This window comes from Prunus avium, chromosome 6, assembly GCF_965620075.1.
Source record: "Prunus avium chromosome 6, drPruAviu1.hap1.1, whole genome shotgun sequence".
NCBI classification, from domain to species: Eukaryota; Viridiplantae; Streptophyta; class Magnoliopsida; order Rosales; family Rosaceae; genus Prunus; species Prunus avium.
The window spans coordinates 38,799,390-38,818,593 of NC_142289.1; the positions used below are offsets into that span (position 1 = coordinate 38,799,390).

General features: G+C 37.7%; 3 protein-coding genes and 1 non-coding gene across 6 annotated transcripts; 3 read left to right on the plus strand and 1 right to left on the minus strand.

The window, feature by feature from the left end:
* The first annotated feature begins 3,600 nt into the window (after positions 1-3,600).
* LOC110758984 (monooxygenase 2-like) lies at positions 3,601-7,196 on the plus strand. Of its 2 annotated transcripts, XM_088254449.1 has the most exons (7): positions 3,601-3,783; positions 3,908-4,054; positions 4,232-4,300; positions 4,414-4,624; positions 5,260-5,411; positions 5,544-5,729; positions 6,006-7,196. In XM_088254449.1, exons 1-4 carry the CDS (start codon positions 3,710-3,712, stop codon positions 4,442-4,444), a joined length of 321 nt encoding a protein of 106 aa, XP_088110575.1. In that variant the 5' UTR covers positions 3,601-3,709; the 3' UTR covers positions 4,445-4,624; positions 5,260-5,411; positions 5,544-5,729; positions 6,006-7,196. The 2 variants fall into 2 exon arrangements, with proteins under 2 accessions (XP_088110575.1, XP_088110576.1); XM_088254450.1 differs by lacking the exon at positions 6,006-7,196 and having other exon boundaries at positions 4,428-4,624; positions 5,544-5,985.
* On the plus strand, positions 4,808-5,113 carry LOC148294171 (signal recognition particle RNA). Its single transcript, XR_015836945.1, has one exon.
* On the minus strand, positions 6,413-9,365 carry LOC110758993 (tubulin alpha-3 chain). 2 transcript variants are annotated; one of them, XM_021960984.2, is made up of 5 exons: positions 9,110-9,365; positions 8,102-8,316; positions 7,815-8,014; positions 7,059-7,567; positions 6,413-6,951 (listed from the first exon to the last, which is right to left on the minus strand). In XM_021960984.2, exons 1-5 carry the CDS (start codon positions 9,220-9,222, stop codon positions 6,636-6,638), a joined length of 1,353 nt encoding a protein of 450 aa, XP_021816676.1. In that variant the 5' UTR covers positions 9,223-9,365; the 3' UTR covers positions 6,413-6,635. The 2 variants fall into 2 exon arrangements, with proteins under 2 accessions (XP_021816676.1, XP_088110574.1); XM_088254448.1 differs by having other exon boundaries at positions 8,102-8,305; positions 9,110-9,364.
* A 4,110-nt stretch (positions 9,366-13,475) lies between these two features.
* Positions 13,476-16,791, plus strand: LOC110758994 (Mitochondrial substrate carrier family protein). The gene is made up of 6 exons (XM_021960986.2): positions 13,476-13,763; positions 13,975-14,058; positions 14,772-14,833; positions 15,115-15,476; positions 16,048-16,262; positions 16,390-16,791. The coding sequence occupies exons 1-6, from the start codon at positions 13,647-13,649 to the stop codon at positions 16,444-16,446; spliced, it is 897 nt and encodes a 298-aa protein (XP_021816678.1). The 5' UTR covers positions 13,476-13,646; the 3' UTR covers positions 16,447-16,791.
* The last annotated feature ends 2,413 nt before the right edge of the window (positions 16,792-19,204 follow it).

Sequence of the window (19,204 nt, forward strand, 5' to 3'; positions counted from 1 at the left end):
TGGTTCATCCAAGGTGGTTTCATATCTATAACTTTTAGCATCTGGTGCATAAGAACATCTCAACCTTGATAGCTGCACATTGTACACCATTAACTATATAAACTTCTTATTGTTGAGAGAATGCAAAGCCTTGCCTTACTCTATATATATAATGTTTTAGGCCGCCTTTCCATCCACCGTTATCAATTTGTTTTAGGTTGGATGTTCTAATTCTTTCGATTATACGTATACGTATCTTGAATCTATATCACTTACAATATCAACGCCTTGATTGAAAGGTCTTGGTTGGCTGTGATGGACTGAACTCCGTGGTTGCGAAATGGCTTGGCTTCAAACAGCCGGCATTTACTGGGAGATCTGCTATTAGAGGTCGTGCCGACTTCAAGAGCCCTCATGGTTTTGATCCCATTTTCATGCAGTTCTTTGGGAATGGTGTTAGATCTGGTGTCATCCCTTGTGATAACAAAACTGTTTATTGGTACTAAACTTGGGTTCCTTCCAGCCAAGGTATAATTTATAATACAAAATAATTATAATAAAAAAAGAAATGCCTAGGCGCCCGCCTAGGCCCTGATTACTCCTCTATTAGGTCCCTGCCTACCGCCTAGCAGTTTTTCAAACATTACTGCATGATGAATGAGGGATGTGGGACAGTTGTGTTTGGTCCACATTTCCTATATGTGATATGTCTTCACCTTTTTGTTAAGAGCCCGCGTTCTGACTGCCCATGTTACATCAATATTGTCCTCAACTTAATTAACTTCGCTAAGTTCAGGTATAGGGAAGGGTTAAGGGGTAGGGTTACGGTTCCTATGCAATGCAACAACGGACATAAATACGAGCATTTCTTACTTGTCCAGAACTAATCAACCAGGTTTATGGGTTGTTAAACATCATACATGTACAGCTGCCAAATGGTGAAAGCCAAAATATATGAACGAATTGATGTGGCTTTTGAAGTCAGTCAAATGCATGTGTGACAATAAGGAAACGTGATATATTTGTGAAATAGAACCATAAAGATTTTTTAAAATGTCACTTCATTGATACCAAAAACTAAACACATAAGCAGAACATAATGACAATTGTGACAATTTCACAACATGAAGATGGATACTTGCTCCTGGAAGTGGATTCCGAGGAGAGCCAACAGAGCAGCGGATGCTGCAGCTCAAGTAGCAAAGCGGAGAATGTGCGATGAAGTCTGGCTCAACAGACCCCCATCCTCCCTGGTGTTTGTTCTACAAAGTGATGGTCTTCCTTGTCCTCCACAAAACTAATTTTTAGTTTGGCCAGTTAGGAGCTGACGCTCGTCTTCTGAGGCGGCGTCCTAGGTTGTTTTTCCTACCTGGTTGGTGACTTTTGTTGCTTTTTTGGTTTCAGTCTGGAGTGGTAGGCGTGGGCGGAGCCACCTTTAGGCCAGAGGTGGCCCTGGCCCCTCCAATGTTTTCTAAGTTTTCACCAATTAAGGCAATGTATTGTAAAATATTAAAGGGATTTTGCATGTTTGAAGTTAATGGCCACCCTAATAAATTCATTTTGAGTAATAATGTGAAGTTATATTGGCTTTTCTTTGCTGATTTTTATATCTTTCTCTTTTGGGTTTTAGTAGATACTGATTTCTTTAGTATAAAAATTAAAAATAAATAGCTATACTTGGATAGATTTAGTTGGAAAATCTTAATTTTAATCATAACTAACCAAATAGGTTAAAATACTTGATTAAAAAAATAATTAAAATGGCTACAGAGCTTAACGTATTTCAAAATAAGTTTAATACATGTTAATTTTTCTTCTGCAATCTATATTTTTTTTTCTTCTTGCTCTAGATGTTTGGTACATGTTAATTTTTTGGCCCCCTGAAAGTTTGAATCCTGGCTCCGCCCCTGGGCGTGTGTGCCTCCTCCTTTAGTCCCCTGGGGTGTTTAAGTTGTTAACCCAGGTTTTAGCTTTGCCTGGTGCATTTTTTGGTTGTTTTGGGCAGTGGCCCTCTCTTTCCCTTTCGTAATTGAAAGTGTGTTTCGACCAAAAAAAAAGAAGATGGATACTTTTGTACTACACAGCAAAAGGAAGAGAGATAGTTGAAGATGGATGAAACGGCTCTTTGTCTTGCATAACCACAACATCAGTAATCTTCACTTCCCCCCTCTTCATCATCTACACCTTCAGCACCAACTTCCTCGTAATCTTTCTCCAGAGCAGCCAGATCTTCACGAGCTTCAGAAAACTCTCCTTCTTCCAAGCGAATGTTTACTGTTGAAAAATATGTTTGATCCAGCAGTTGAGGTTGGTGGTGGATTCTTCTGATACTGCAAGATATTCTTCATTCCCTTGGTGGTTATATTATGTTATATAATTTGTCTTCACTAAATTGCCTCATACAAGGATTTCATATCACCTCACCTGACCTACAAATTGGGTTTTGTCAACACTAGAAAAAATTCAAAACTTTTGTTAAATTTAATACACACTTGAAGAGTTTAGAAAAATCTAGAAAAAATTAGAAAACTCAAGAAAAGTCTACCAAAGTTAAAGCTTTAATAATTGTTGTAAGCTCCTAGAAAATTCTTAATAAAAATCTTGTAAAGTAATAATATTATAATGTAGTGGCTATGAGAAGAAGCCATGGACATGGACAATGGAGGCAGGACAATGGCGGCAGCTTTTGTGTATAAATAGATGATGTCTCTTGTACAAAAGCTAAGAGAGAAAAAAGGCCAAATAGCCAACAAAAAGTGAAAAAGGCCAATAAGCCTAGTAAACAATTTCTAGTTGTTGAAGGCCACAAAGCCTAGTCTTGTATAAAACTTGTACCCATCTATTGTGGAATAAATAAAATCACATTGTTGTTCACCTCTTCACCCTAAAAATCCAACAACTTTAAATAACCATTGTGTTTTTTTATGCACTTAAATAACCGTTGTGGTATGTCCTTGTTTGTTTATGTTTTTCCATTAAATAATGAAAAGGAAGACGGAGATGTGAAACAAAAATGAAGAAAAGAGATGCAGGAAAATTACAAAAGATAAAAGGTGGTCCTTTAAATATAATGTATTTACCAGTATAGCCGACCGGCTATACTTATTTTGACACATGGCCCCTAATTACTAGGGGGTTTTATTTATATTTATAAATATTATAGCCACTCGGCTATACCCGGTTTTTATTTTATTTTTAATAGTATAGCCGATCGGCTATACTCGGTTTTATCAATGTTTCTAATAAGAGTATAGCCGCGCGGCTATATTTATTTTGGCACGTGCTCGACTAGCCCCACGGCGGGTTCTTTTTATAAATAGTATAGCCGCACGGCTATGCTCGGTTCTTATTTATAAATAGTAGAGCCGTTCGGCTATACTCGGTTTTGTATTTTTTATTTTTAAAAATAGTAAAGCCGAGCGGCTATACTTAATTTGACATGACTCTGTTTTATTAATGTTCCGCGGGTCCTCTTTTTTTTGTTTGTTTATCAAACCCAAACACTGTCTGCTGCTGTCAGTATTGACCGCCAATCATTCGTCATCCTCATCGTCATCTTCAGCTCAATTATGCCTGTCCTTTACATCCCCATCACGAATATGAATGGTATAGTCATCTCTCATTCTCATTGGTCTCTTCTGTGTATCTTTGTTCTTCTCTTTCCACACTGTATCAAAACCCAAGTAAAAGAAGTAAAAGCCTGAGTCTCCAGAGCATAATCAAGTACAACATGGAAGCAGAAGCAGAAGTTGTGATTGTGGGAGCTGGAATTTCTGGCCTTGCAACATCCTTAGGACTTCACAGGTTCTCTCTCTCTCTCTCTCTCTCTCTCTCTCTCTCTCTCTCTCTCAGATACACGCATGTTAATGTTCATGGTTCATATATTTGTTACTATGGTTGGAAGCAAAATTGAAATTTCTGGGTGCAGGCTGGGGATTAGAAGCTTGGTGTTGGAATCATCTGATAGTTTGAGGACAACAGGGTTTGCATTCACAACATGGACAAATGCATGGAAGGCCTTAGATGCCCTTGGTCTTGCCGATTCTCTTCGCCAACAACATGTCACACTTGACGGGTAATTTTCTCTCCATGCATCACTCTCTCTTGCCCCTTCAACTATCCTAACATGTTATATTCTCAAACTGCCAATTTCGACCGCGCGAATACAATCCTAATTCTAACATGTTTGTTGGTACTTACTAAGTTCTACTTTTTCACGCACGAAACTGATTGCAGAGATTTGAATGTACAGGAATGTGACTTCCTCAAGAATTACAGGGCTTCAAACGTTTGAGAAGTCATTTAAGGCCGAAGGAAAACAGTAAGTATATCAATAGTATAAGTGCTAAAAGTATTTCTTACTGATGCTTAATATTGGATATCAATTGTTTGCTAGATTCTATCACTTTGCTTCTATTTCATTGATTTTGTTAGTATCAATATTCAAGCATGCTCAAATGATTGAGACTCTAAATGATGTGCCGCGGAGACCATGAAGTTCGATGCGTGAGGAACTTAGTTGGAAGGCCTTGCAAATGAACTCCCTAGTGGCACCATCAGGTTCTCATCCAAGGTGGTTTCCGTTGACGAATCGGGCTACTTTAAGCTGGTGCATCTTGCAGACGGGACCATCCTCAAAGCCAAGGTAGACTAATCTTTCCTTTTTATCTCTATTTTTCCCTAAAAAAAACCCTTGCGAAAGTCAAGTCGTTATCTGAAGGCCAAGATCTTATCTTAAGACGAGGCACTCGCTCCTGCAACTTATCCCACATCGCTCGGTTGATATAAAAAACTACACTTTATAAACCTAACACGAGGAGGTTGTATCGCTGAGCTTCTTAACGCGAGCTTGTAACCCGAGTGGGGGCTTTGAGGTGTTGGAACATTGGCCCAGCATTAGCTGGTCGGGTTCGGGTTGGCTATCTTCTGGCCCGCCCATTCCAAGCCAGGAGTTGAACCTTGTGGCTTGAGCGAAGGCTCTGGGTCACTGGGTTTCTAGAGTGGAGGATACTGCGTAAGGCTGGTTTCACAGAGCAACGATTACCTGCCGCTCGTGGCAGTGGAAGGATAACGGGTCGGTGCCACTCGGATCCGCCATGGCCTGCTAGACTGTCCCAATTGAACCAAAACCTTTTTGTGATGATACAAATGTTTATTGGGATGGGGTTGAACATGATACAAATGTTTATTGGGATGGGGTTGAACATGGAGAAGCTTTGATCTAATATATGTGGTTGGTTTCTTACAAGAGAGTAACGGAAAATTTATGAACTTGTTCAGGGACAAATGTTTATCTCCAATCCTGGCTGGTTTGTTGTTGAAGAAGGCAGATTTTGATTGTGGGAAGCTCAGCATCTCTTAAATGCAATGATACTTCCTCTGCATATACAATATAATTTGTATCAAGTTTCATTTAAGGCCAGGGGAAAAAAGTAAGTTTATCAGTAGGGCAGTCTTAAGTTACTAATCCTCTAGTTGCTGCATGCATCTCATTTTCGCATACTTTTCGACCCAAGAATATTGTTTTCCTGTTTTTTTAACAAGACTATTAACTGCATGCTCAGATGACTGAGAATTTGAGAGTTTAACAGCGGAGATCATGAAGTTCGATGTGTGAAAAGGAACTTGTTGTTGGAATGAGCTCCCCAGTGGCACCATCCATCAGGTTCTCATCCAAGGTGGTTTCAATTGACGAATCGGGCTATTTTAAGCTGGTTCATCTTGCTGATAGAACCATCCTCAAAGCCAAGGTAGACTAATCAGATTCATATCTATAACTTTTAGCATCTGGTGCATAACAACATCTCAACCTTGATAGCTGCACATTGTACACCATTAACTATATAAACTTCTTATTGCTGAGAGAATGCAAAGCCTTGCCTTACTCTATATATACAATGTTTTAGGCCGCCTTTCCATCCACCGTTATCAATTTTGTTTTAGGTTGGATGTTCTAATTCTTTCGATTATACGTATAAGTATCTTGAATCTATATCACTTACAATATCAACGCCTTGATTGAAAAGGTCTTGGTTGGGCGTCATGGACTGAACTCTGTGGTTGCGAAATGGCTTGGCTTCAAACAGCCGGCATTTACAGGGAGATCTGCTATTAGAGGTCGTGCCGACTTGACATGTCTTCGCCTTTTGTTAAGAGCTGCCGATGTTACACCAATATCATCCTCAACTTAATTAACTTGGCTGAGTTCAGGTAGGAGTTTTGTAGAGTTGAGGAACGAAAGGTTAAGGGGTAGGATTACGGTTCCTATGCAATGCAACAATGGAGGGCATAAATACGAGTATTTCTTACTTGTCCAGAACTAATCAACCAGGTTTATGGGTTTTTAAACATCATACAGGCTACAGCTGCCAAATGGTGAAAGCCAAAATATATGAACGAATTGATGTGGCTTTTGAAGCCAATCAAATGCATGTGTGACAAAAAGGAAACGTGATATTTGTGAAATAGAACCATAAACCATTCAGATTTTTTAAAATGTCACTTCATTATACCAAAAACTAAACACATAAGCAGAACATAATGACAATTGTGACAATTTCACAACATGAAGATGGATACTTTTGTACTACACAGCAAAAGGAAGAGAGATAGTTGAAGATGGATGAAACGGCTCTTTGTCTTGCATAACCACAACATCAGTAATCTTCACTTCCCCCCTCTTCATCATCTACACCTTCAGCACCAACTTCCTCGTAATCTTTCTCTAGAGCAGCCAGATCTTCACGAGCTTCAGAAAACTCTCCTTCTTCCATGCCTTCACCAACATACCAGTGAACGAATGCCCTCTTCGAATACATGAGATCAAATTTGTGGTCAATGCGTGAGAACACCTCAGCCACTGCTGTGTTGTTGCTGATCATGCATACTGCTCGCTGCACCTTGGCAAGATCACCCCCCGGTACAACTGTCGGAGGCTGATAGTTAATGCCGCATTTGAAGCCTGTTGGGCACCTGCAGAATCCAGCCACAAAAGTCATTAGATCAACAACCCTGGATATAATTTCAAAAAAAGAAAAATAAACAAATTACTATTTTTCCTCCTTAGGCATTGTTCTTACCAGTCAACAAACTGTACAGTCCTTTTTGTTTTGATAGTAGCAACTGCAGCATTAACATCCTTGGGGACAACATCCCCCCTGTACATTAAGCAGCAGGCCATGTATTTTCCATGCCTGGGATCACACTTGGCCATCATGCTTGAGGGCTCAAAAACTGCATTTGTGATCTCAGGTATAGAGATCTGCTCGTGGTATGCCTTTTCAGCTGAGATAACTGGAGCATATGAGGAAAGCATGAAATGAATTCGGGGATATGGTACAAGGTTAGTCTGGAACTCTGTGACATCAACATTAATGGCTCCATCAAATCTCAATGATGTTGTCAAAGATGATATGACTTGCGATATCAATCTGTTCAGATTGGTGTAAGTTGGTCTCTCGATGTCTAGAGATCTCCTGCAAATGTCATAGATAGCTTCATTGTCCAAGAGCACAGATACATCTGTGTGTTCAAGGAGGGAATGAGTAGAGAGAACACTATTGTAAGGCTCGACAACTGCTGTTGAAACCTGTAATGCAAAAGAATTAAGCCATAGATGAGCTCCACATTATTGAACTAATTAGTGCTGTTAATTTTATTGTATCGGATATAAGCCAACATATAAATAGAAATATTCTTCAATAACAGAACAGTCTAGAAGAAATGTTTGAGGATGGCCATTTCTAAAATCCTGTTTCATCTGCCAAGCGTGAATAAGAAACTGCATGAACTTATGCAGGTGAGCATAAAATCATAATATTTGTAGATGTAAGTACCTGCGGAGAAGGATAGATGGTGAATCCAAGCTTTGACTTCTTTCCATAATCTACAGACAACCGTTCTAACAGCAAGGACCCCAAACCAGAACCAGTACCACCACCAACAGCATTGAACACCAAAAATCCTTGTAAACCAGTGCAATTATCAGCCAATTTCCTTACTCGATCAAGGCAGAGATCTACAATTTCCTTTCCGACTGCAGAAGACAACCATAAAGGCTAATTCAATGAGATTAACGTAATAAAAGAGTTCAGTAATGTAATTTTGATGCAGCATTTATTACCTGTATAGTGTCCTCTTGCAAAATTATTAGCAGCATCTTCTTTCCCAGAAATGAGCTGCTCAGGGTGGAAGAGTTGGCGGTAAGTCCCAGTCCTTACTTCATCAATAACAGTTGGTTCCAAATCGACAAATATGGCCCTAGGGACATGCTTGCCTGATCCAGTCTCACTGAAGAAGGTATTGAAAGCATCGCGGCCAACACCCACTGAGGCATCACTTTGAAGACACAAAACCATAACTTTCCATTAGGCACTCAATTATCTACACATTAAAACTTAAAATTGCAAGCACATGGACAACACAAAACACAGTTTTGAATGGGCCAACAAATTTAAAAGCTTCAGTTCACATTTCAAGCGCCTCATCGTCTGCTATAAGATGATGTTATTAAAAAAAAAATCCATGAACTCAGAGGAAAAAAATTCAATAGAGTTTTACTTGTTACTATTATTTTCAAATCAACAAAGTTTTATCATTACTATTACAGTACCTCTCACAAAACCATAGAATATGAAGCTAAGTTCCTTGATGCTGTCTCAATTGATGACATATCAGTAACAACAACCTTGCAAAGAAAGCAAATACACACCATCCATCAATCGGATTGAAGTGAAATCTATTGTAATTGTTTTATGCTGCTTTTTGTTTTCAATTGAATACATTTCCAAAATCCCATTCTGCAGTTTAGATCCATAAAAGTTTATTCAAAAGAAATTCAACAAAATACCAATGCAATATATAGATTCATCCACAAATAAAGAGATAAATATAGTGACACATCTGCAAACCCTAGTATACACAGGAAGTTCTCAAACACCTATATATTAAAAGACAACTATGCCAAGAAATCCCAATAATCCATACATTAATAGTAAAGTCAGACTCAAAAACATATTCATCATCTACCATTAGACAAAACCCACCGAAAATTACATACATACACACACAAACAAGTACACATATTATGGAATATATATATATAAATTTTTAAAAAAGTATATAAACTGACCTAGGCATCTGACCATCGGGTTGAATTCCATGCTCAAGACAATAGAGTTCCCAACATGAATTCCCCACCTGAATTCCAGCTTGCCCAATATGTATGCTTATAATCTCCCTCATCTCTTTTGCTTTGATCCTTCCGTTTCTCTGAAAAAAATTGAAACTATATGACCTGAACGCCTCTCTCTCTTTTTCTCTCTTTCTCTCTCTCTGTTGGTGTTGTGTGGGTGTATGCAGGTGTGGGTTTTGTGTGTGTGTTTTGCCCTTTTTCGATAAAATGGGAATGGACAAAGATTTGAAGTCCGCTGCTAAAAGAGGAAAAATAGACAGCTCTCCCTCCCATCTGCCATTTGGCGCCAGGCTAACCCTAGGTCCCACCTCCCCTTACGTCAACATTTTCTGTTGACTTATGCCTATTGACTCCTTTGCCCTTTTCGGATATGACCAAGAAAAGAACGGGTCATGTGCTGCCGACTCACTCATGCAGTGCAGGACTCAGGAGGATCGAAAATTACTATAATAAGATAGGGTTGGTTTTGAGAAGCAAGGGTAATATGGGTAAGTTGAAAAAGTTGGCGGACCCAGCTGGTCCATGTGCAAGCAAGCCCAAAGCGTCTTTTTCAAGTGTGATTAGCTGTTGTTGTTACTGCTGGCTGGTTTCTCATATTATTCTTATTTTTGGGGTCCGAATCCGATAGATATTTTAGGCTTTTGTTGGTTTTGCCTTTTTCTTATAAAATTCTTGTCGGTTAATAATTATATTTTTGGTAATTAATTATTTGCTGTTTCTCTCAGTTATATATTTAACTCTTTTTTCAAATTTCTATATGAACTAAAACTAATAATGCATTTTATAATCTTTGTTTCTTAACACACCATGATACCATCCACCTTCCTATGTTTTCTTTTCTCCAAATTTTTTCACAAAAAGTATATAAGTTTGTTTGAGTATGTAAGAGTAATTCACACATCAAAGATATATATAAATGAGTGCAACTTTTCTATTATTATAAGTGAAAATTCACGGTGATATTGACTTTTCACAAATAGGTCCATTTTAATAGGGTTTTTTTATTTTATTTTATATAAATAGATTCATTTTAATTTAAAATATTATGAAGGTTGAAGGCTAGGCTGTCTACTCACCCATTAATTAATGTTGATGTATGACATTGGCATGCTTTTTTTTTCTTCTTTTTTTGAACGAAAAAGAGTTCAATTACAAAGAAAAACCACGCGGCCACGCAGGCCCGAATAGATCAAAATGATAGGAAGAGGAAGACGTCTAAGGGGAAGACCATTCTCCCAAATCTTTGACGGACAGCGAAAGACTATGACCCAAATTAGCAAGGCCATCAACTATAAAGTTTGCTTCCCTGTAAACATGTTTGCAAGATACATCATCACAAAGAGAACAAAGCAGGAGGATGTCCTTGATCAAAAGCTTGATACTTCATGGGGAAGCTACCACCTGATTAACACAATCAATGATAAGCTTCGAATCACCTTCAAGCATAATTTTACGCCAAACCTATGAATCGCATAGCCCAAATAACAATATTGTATGCGTGCATGCAAAGTGGGTTAAGGCATGGGCCATGGTTCAATGGGCTTTCAAAGTTGCATTCATTGTTTTCAATGGGCGGGCTTCAAAACTTCACCGGCACAGTCAACATATAATATATATGTACGTTGACCAATTTAATGAGTATACTCGTCTTAATGAAATGACTAATAGTAAGTAATATCCTCGTCTTACATTATACCTTGTCCAATTTAATGACCATGCTCTTATTGTCAATTCCAATAAGAGCATCAATTGTGGGATAGGATGCTAGTTTACTAAATTAGTATGTCCGTCTTCTTGCGCTCGACACTCAACATGAGTTTGAATCTCTATCCCCGTAAATTATAACAAGAACAAACACACAAAAAAGAACAACCAACACAAAAAAGTGAGATACCTAGCAAGTTGCATGCCATATCACGCGCGAACAAACACACTCCTCTTATTTAATCACCCATCTCTCAAGTTCTGAACAATGGCATATATTGAAGTTGATTATTTACATAGAGGGACCATGACCACGTCACCACGTGTATTGAAACAAAAATCCAACCATCTTTTTGGGTGGTGCGGTGTGAGAGTAAATGCTCTAAATATTACTCCGCCACAGGGACAACTTTGTCATTTACGGGATTGGTTGGATAAGCTGAGAGCTGAGGTTCTCGTGATCGTGCGTGCGTGAGGCGGGCAAAGGAGCAAATGGGCAATTGGGCGTCATTGATCCCAACCTTTGATTTTCCCAAAATACCCTCCCAACATCACTTCATTTATTTATTTCTTTCTTTCTTTCTTTCTTTCTTTCTTTTGGAAGGGCATCAAATGATCATCCCCCCCCCCCGCGGGAAATATCGTCACTTTTGTAATATGCATGAATCAATATAGTTTCAACGTCATTTCCCATTTCCCAGTTGCTTAGATTATTATATTTACAAAAGTGACTTTACATGTAAACTGTAGTCTAAGCCAAGCTATGAAGAAAAAAAATTAATGCATTGACCCAACAATTAAAGAAAAAAGAAGCCAAACAATGCATAATGCATTCAACTTCCCTCCAACTCGTTAGAGTCTTAACAGAAAGTCAATGTTGCTACACACACTCTCTCTCAGATTTGTTTGAAAGGGGAAAGAAAAAGGCAACACCAACCCACAACTAGTGAAATGACGGCTCTATCCATGTGTTTATAATAAAATGTGACCTAGATTTCAGATTCAAAATGCAATATATTATGTTGGGGGTCATTTCATATTAACTACATTGTATTCAATTGAAAAAACAAAACAAACTACATTGTATTCCAAATGTAGTAGTAATGACATTTGGAAATGTTTAAACTTAGAGCTCACTAGCCAACTAAATTTTAGAGTTCTTCCCAATCCGAAGATCGTGATTTAACATAATTAATTTTGAATTATGACAATAAACTTTCTCGTAACTTAAATCATTTACTTTAACCTCTTTATATCCAAAAAAAACCCTTATAACTATTTGACTCAATCAATTTTCATTTTCGCATCTTACAGCATTTTCAAGGGTTTAGAAAGCCTCTTAACTAAATAAAAAGGAGACTGAGAAAAATCAGTTCTAATGTGCTCCCTATTCTACCCTTTAATCAACAATCCAATTGTGACTCCCTACTTTGGAGGAGACCCTTATAACATTTTGTTATTTTTTCAAAGTCCTCAGTTGAATCAAAATAAGTGTTCTATTGGTTGAAGATATTCTAGTGTATTGGCAATTTAAAAACATCAACATCAAGCTTGGTTTGTATATTCTATATCAACTGGAAAAGCAAGAATAAAATTGTTGCCCTAGTTGCACGAAAACAACAGGTTGTTTTTGACATATTAGTTGTTTTCCATAGAGTTAGTAATATATACTAGTTGAAAACTAATAGTTCGAGCAATCTTTCCAAAAGTGACAAATTAATTATTAAAATACTCTTCCTAATTTTGGTTTTTTATTTATTAATAGTTTGGAGTTTTGAATCTGATTTCGTGGATTTTAATTTTGAGACCATGTAGTGGAAGCTTATGAGGTTTTGTTGGGAGATCAATAAATGACTTGCATTCGCATTTATACTTTTTTTTTTTTGTCTGAACCATAAGGTGGTCCTGGATAGGCCCCAACTATGGATGGCACCTTTAAGTCTTAACCACAACTCAGACTAATCCCCACTCACACCGGGTCGGCCTGTAAGGGGTAAAGTGTTGGCCAAAGTGGTGACTCCGTACGAGAGCAGGGATCGAACCCCTGACCTCTCTTAAGGAATGAGAGTGCCGAACCACTCACACCAACCACCTTGGTTGCATTTATACTTTTATTATTGAATAATAATTATTTTTTGGGTTTACTTATAATGTAACGCTAGACAAATAATTAATAATCAACTAATTGTAGAATAGTCGGCCGAAAACATACTTGATGAGGGTGATTTGATTTGAACCAATTGTAGGATAGTCGGTCAGAAATTTTTTTATTTATGAAATTGCTATTTTATTTGTTATTAATTTTTATTTTCACAATTAATTTGATTTTAAACATTTTTGTTATAAGATTTGATTTTAAACCTTTTGTACAAAAGAAAAAAAAAGAGCATTTTCCTATCGAGAAAAAGAATAGTGTGGGCTTAAAATAATTTGACAAAAAAAAAACAATAAATCAAGTAAAGTCACCCAACCTTTAAAGCACAGTCGGCCTAAAAAAAAAAACGTGATTCTCTGACATTGTAATTTGGTAGACATCTAAGGTCATACTATAAACTTGTCCATTTTCATTTTCATTTTTAATTATAATAATTTTCAGGTCTTGAGGAAAGCAAGGAGGAAGAGGGTTTGTTGTGGGTGCAGTGTACTCTGTTAAATTGCCTCTTTGCTTTCCTTTGTTTTCTCCTCTTCTGCAACTCCAAAGCAGCCTGCTTGGAACCCATCTCCCCTTTCTCTCCCTTCGAGCTCTCACTATCTCACTTCAAATCCAAATATGGGAGACAAAAATAAGCCCAAGTCTGGTGTTTGGCCCACCATTAAGCCCTTCGTCAATGGCGGAACCTCTGGTATGCTTGCTACCTGTGTTATCCAACCAGTCGATATGATCAAGGTATGAATTTAGCGATTTGTAGTAAACCCATGTTTGTTATTTCGTGTTAGCTGGTTCCCACTTTAATTTTTGAGCTGATAACGAGTTTCTTTGATGATTTTTAGATCTGCGATTTCTGGGTCTTTTTGAAAGGTTTAGTTTAGTTTAGTGCAGTAATGTGGTTAAATGGGGCTGACACTTTAATGGTTCTTCTTATCTTGGGTTGGTGCAGGTGAGAATTCAATTGGGTCAGGGATCGGCGGCCCAGGTCACCAGGAACATGATTAAGGAGGAGGGTATCGGTGCTTTGTATAAGGTATGTATTTTAAACGTGATTAGAACTTGAGTTTTGTTTCATGTATCTTGTTGATCCATTGCTGAAATGAGGTTTTGAATCAAGTGATGATGCTTCTAAGATCCGTTAAAGTTGAGGACCTTATATAGATTTGAATTTGTACCAGTAAAGTTTCTTACTTTTAGGTATGGGTTATGATTCAGGCTCTCACTGCCAATCAGAGATGCATGATGTTTTGATTCAAGCTATAATGTTAGGTTAGGCTGAGCGAGATTATAAAGGTTGTTTCATCATTTACAAGTTGAGACATTAACATATACTTCAGTTGGGAGGTGAGTATTTATGTGTAAGGATCTTCATTGAAGTTTTATGCTGAATATAAAAAGAAAGATAAGTCCTTTCTGCAGTATCACTTGATACAGTTTCAAATAGTACACATTACCAAGCCATCATCAAATTCATCGTCTTTTTAAGTTTTAGTACATCGTTGAATTTAACTAACATCACAAGTTTTGTCATTTTATATTACATCCGACCAATTTGTATTCCAAATCCCTTCTCTCTGATTCACAGATCCAAATTCAATTTTAGGTATTTTTTGTCAGATTTGAGGTTCAAAATGTGGATGGATGTTTTTTATTGACATAAGTTTTTGTTTTGTTTTTTTGTTTGATTGATTGGCTTAAGTTCATACGTTACAATATTTGTTTTCTAAATGGAAATCCTATGAGCAGGGACTCTCTGCTGGACTGCTAAGACAAGCCACATATACCACAGCTCGTCTTGGATCATTCAGGTGGGTCTTTTGCAGCATTCAGACTTAAGTGAAATTGCATAATCTATATTTTATAGCTTTTAAATTTGTTTATTTAAAGCTTCACTTACGTTTAGTTTCATTTGCTTGATATTGTTAAGTAAGTTTATCATGTGGTATTTTCATTTATATGTACATCGTTTATTAGATAATAACATTGTTAATCTGATGATATTGTTAAGTAAGTTTATCATGTGGTATTTTCATTTATATGTACATCGTTTATTAGATAATAACATTGTTAATCTGATAAACTTGTTTAGGATTCTGACAAACAAAGCAATTGAGGCCAATGATGGGAAGCCCCTACCTCTATACCAGAAAGCCTTGTGTGGGCTAACTGCTGGTGCCATTGGAGCATCTGTTGGAAGTCCAGCAGATTTAGCACTCATTCGTATGCAGGCCGATGCCACTTTGCCTGCTGCTCAGCGCCGTCACTACACAAATGCTTTCCATGCTCTCTATCGTATTGTTTCAGATGAAGGGGTTTTGGCACTTTGGAAAGGTGCAGGCCCTACTGTAGTTAGAGCAATGGCATTAAACATGGGAATGCTTGCTTCTTATGATCAAAGTGTTGAGTTTTTCAAGGATTCCCTTGGATTTGGTGAAGCTACTACAATCTTGGGTAAGAGACTATAAATATAATTGTTTTTTACTTTAGACTATTTTGGGTGTAATTGAAATGAGGTTTTATTTGGCTAACTTTTACTGATTTCAGAACTATTTATTCAATCTACTCTGTATATTTGACTAATCCTCTTTGTGAGGAATCCAGTATTGTTAACATGGAATGAAGAGTAATGGACTTCATATGTTAGGGCAGGTTTTCCTTTTATGTGAGGAAAGATTTGGAGTGAGCACTGTAGTTAAGCTAGCCAAAACACCCTGTTTGTGTTTTTATAATTCCAAACTTTACTATTAAACAACATTGTTTTCAATAACTACGAATGTTGGTGGTTGATTTGTTGACAATTTGGACAGATTTTCTTGGCTGAACCTTATTATGACCTTATGCCCACATACAGATGTTGAGTTCATCTTGTTTATATTGTGAATTTTAATAGTGAAGGGGTATTGATGATGATCCTCTCTATCTCTCTCTCTGCTTACTCTTGGTTTCATGCATCCCGTTCCCTCTGTTTCATTGTTAAAATATGCTTATGCTGAATTGACATGTGCTTGCTTGCTCTTTGTAGGTGCCAGTAGTGTTTCAGGATTTTTTGCTGCTGCTTGCAGTTTGCCCTTTGATTATGTGAAAACCCAAATTCAGAAAATGCAACCTGATGCTCAGGGGAAGTATCCATACACTGGCTCTTTTGATTGTGCCGTGAAAACCCTGAAAGCAGGAGGACCATTGAAATTTTACACTGGGTTTCCAGTATATTGTGTTAGAATTGCCCCCCATGTCATGGTACTGTCTCTCTCTTTCTTCTCTCGCATTTTGACTTTGTTGGGGGAACAAGGGTGTTTCATTTAGTTTCAATTGCTGACACATTTTGGTTGATGATATTCTGATTGGTTGGTGTTTAATTATGCAGATGACATGGATTTTCCTCAACCAGATCCAGAAGTTGGAAGCAAACTTTGGGTTGTAGTTTTCTTCATGGAAGGATATTTCGGCCGGAGTTGAGTTGAAACTTAAAACAATAATTTTTTTCTAGTTGTGTTGTAGTCCCGTTTCTGCGATTTGACGTTTTCAACGTCGAACAAATATTGGAAAATTTTTATAGCGGGGTTGGAGTAGGATTACTGAATTTATGGTATTTGTACTTTGTAATTTTTAGGGTGTGATTGGAATAGGATATTACACCCCCTTCTGATTCTGAAGCTGGGAACTTCAGAGAGAGATCGTCTCAATAGGCACAATTGGACGAATGTTGAAGAGAAATAAATTTTGTACGCCACACTATAAAACAGGGGTTTGACGTTTTGAGCATCAAGTTTTTGCCTTCGTTTTCACCGTCTACAAATTGATAGTTTCTTCCTTGTGGTTAAGTTTTAGACTTAGTGCATCACGTTAAAAAGGGTTATTCGTAGCAATGGTCCCTCAACTATACCCGTAGTTACACTTCGGTCCCTCAATTCAATTATTAGTTGCAGGGGTCACTCAACTAGATGCTATGTTGCACCAGTAGTCCCTCCGTCAAATTCTGTTAAATTTTCTGTCAAAAGTGAGGGTAAGTTTGGAAATTCATCTACAACCCCTCCCTCTCCTCCACAACAATCCCTTTGTCTCTCTCTCTTTCTCTCTCTGAGCGAACTTAAAATTTGCAGCCCCATTGGTGTAGAACAAAAGAAACCCTCTGCACGCCTAGAGGCTAGGCAGGCTAAATTCACGATTAGCAGCTGTTGGTCGACGACATTCACAGCTGTGGAACTTAATTCACGATTTTGGCTCCGAGAAGTTGCACGAAGGTACAGTCCCGATACATAATCTGAGATCTGCAGCAATGATTTTGTTCTTAATTTGATTAGGCTTTTCAATTGGGAGGAGAATGTGCAAATGGGTGCACCGTGCATCTCCAGATTTGCTTATGTTTTTGCTGCCAATTTGGTGTGTAGACTTCTTTTATGAGAGAGAAAGTTATACATGAGTTCGTTTGAGCAGAGTTTTGTTTCTTTTCGTCTTCTGTCAAAGTGCAGCAATAACACGTTTGTTATCTGGATATGCTCCGCCTCTTCTTTCTTCTGCCCCTCCTCTACTAATCTTTGTGAACATCATGTTAAGAAGCCCATCAACAATCTGATGGATAGGGAGTTCCATGAACAGGACCATAGAGGGAAGAGGAGAAAGGCACCTAAACCACTGCAACATAAACAAGAAAACCCAGTCGTAGAGTTGACGCCGGCGCCATTTCAGGTGATGTGAAATTGACGGTGATGGTTTATAAAAAACGAATAGAAAAATCAAAATATAAAAACAGAGAAATTGATGGATGTTTATGGTTGATGGTTTACAGTGAGTGCTGGGTTGGGGTGGGAGGAAGGATTGGGTGGCGAGTTTGGTACAAGGGAGGAGAAGTAATTGAGTTGTCTTCCTCTTTTCTTTTTTCTGCCCAGATTTTGGTACAAGAGAGGAGAAGCAAGGATTGGGTTGCGACAATGGAGGGTTGTGGATGAATTTCCGAAATTACCCTCATTTTTGACAGAAAATTTAACAGAGTTTGACGGAGGGACTACTGGTGCAACATAGCACCTAGTTGAGTGACCCCTGCAACTAATAATTGAATTGAGGGACCAAAGTGTAACTACGGGTATAGTTGAGGGACCATTGCTGCGAATAACCCCGTTAAAAATGATGCAATAACGTGATGCACATACGCAACACACATGCATCAAGTGCATAATTAATAATTATTTCAGAATATTAATAACATTGTCCTTAATTAGTCCAACAATGTATGAATGTTATTGTTTTCTCTTTCTCTTATTAATTCAGGTGCGAAGTGCTATTTCAGCATGCACATTACAGTTTCTAAAAACAATAGGACATTTTCCATTCCTTACAGGATTTTCTACTCTTTTATTTTTTGGTCCGCGAAAGCATTTGCTGCTATAATGGTACTCTCTCTGAAACACGCATACACAACACACATTAACGTTTAAGTTAGACGGACGTGACCAAAATGAATAATAATTTAAAATACATGAATCAAATCGGCCTAATTGAAAACATAGGGATCAAATTGAAAACTAAGCAAAACACATGAATCAAAAATGTACTTGGCATAAAGTGTAAAGAATAAAAGAGATTAAGAGCGTATAAAGCGTTAGGATAAATAAATATAAAGTTCAAGGATTAATAAAATGTATTTAACCAAGTAGGTTCCACTGTATTGACAAAAAAAACGGTGTAGGAAGAAGTAAAAGATAAAATTTGGAGTAAGAAATCTTAGAAAAAAACAAAGTTATCTTTTTTTATAAAAAAAAACTTTGGGGGTAAGAAAATAAATTGTTATTGGCAATTTAAAAAACTCATTTTACAATTGAAAAATATTGTGGAAGTGAGACCCAATGTGAGATGGGCAATTAGAAAATGCGAGCATCCAAAAATACAACACCAACCATGCTCCTTTTCTACCTCCTAAAATAGGGAGACTTCTAGGAGCTTCTAAATCTGAGGAGAGAGAAAAGACTCATAGTGACTCCCTATAATTTAATGTTGTTTTATTTATAAACTCTCTCTGAAGGTGAAATTGTGAGCTTGCACCGTAGTCGCGCGCCACCTCTGGGGTGGGTGGCTTCCCCATCTTCCATCTTTCTCTCCTCATCTCCCTTTCTTTTTTCCTAGTTTTCTTCTCCTCTCCTCTTCTCTCCCCAGATTTGTTTGGATTTTGGGTACTCTTGCCCATA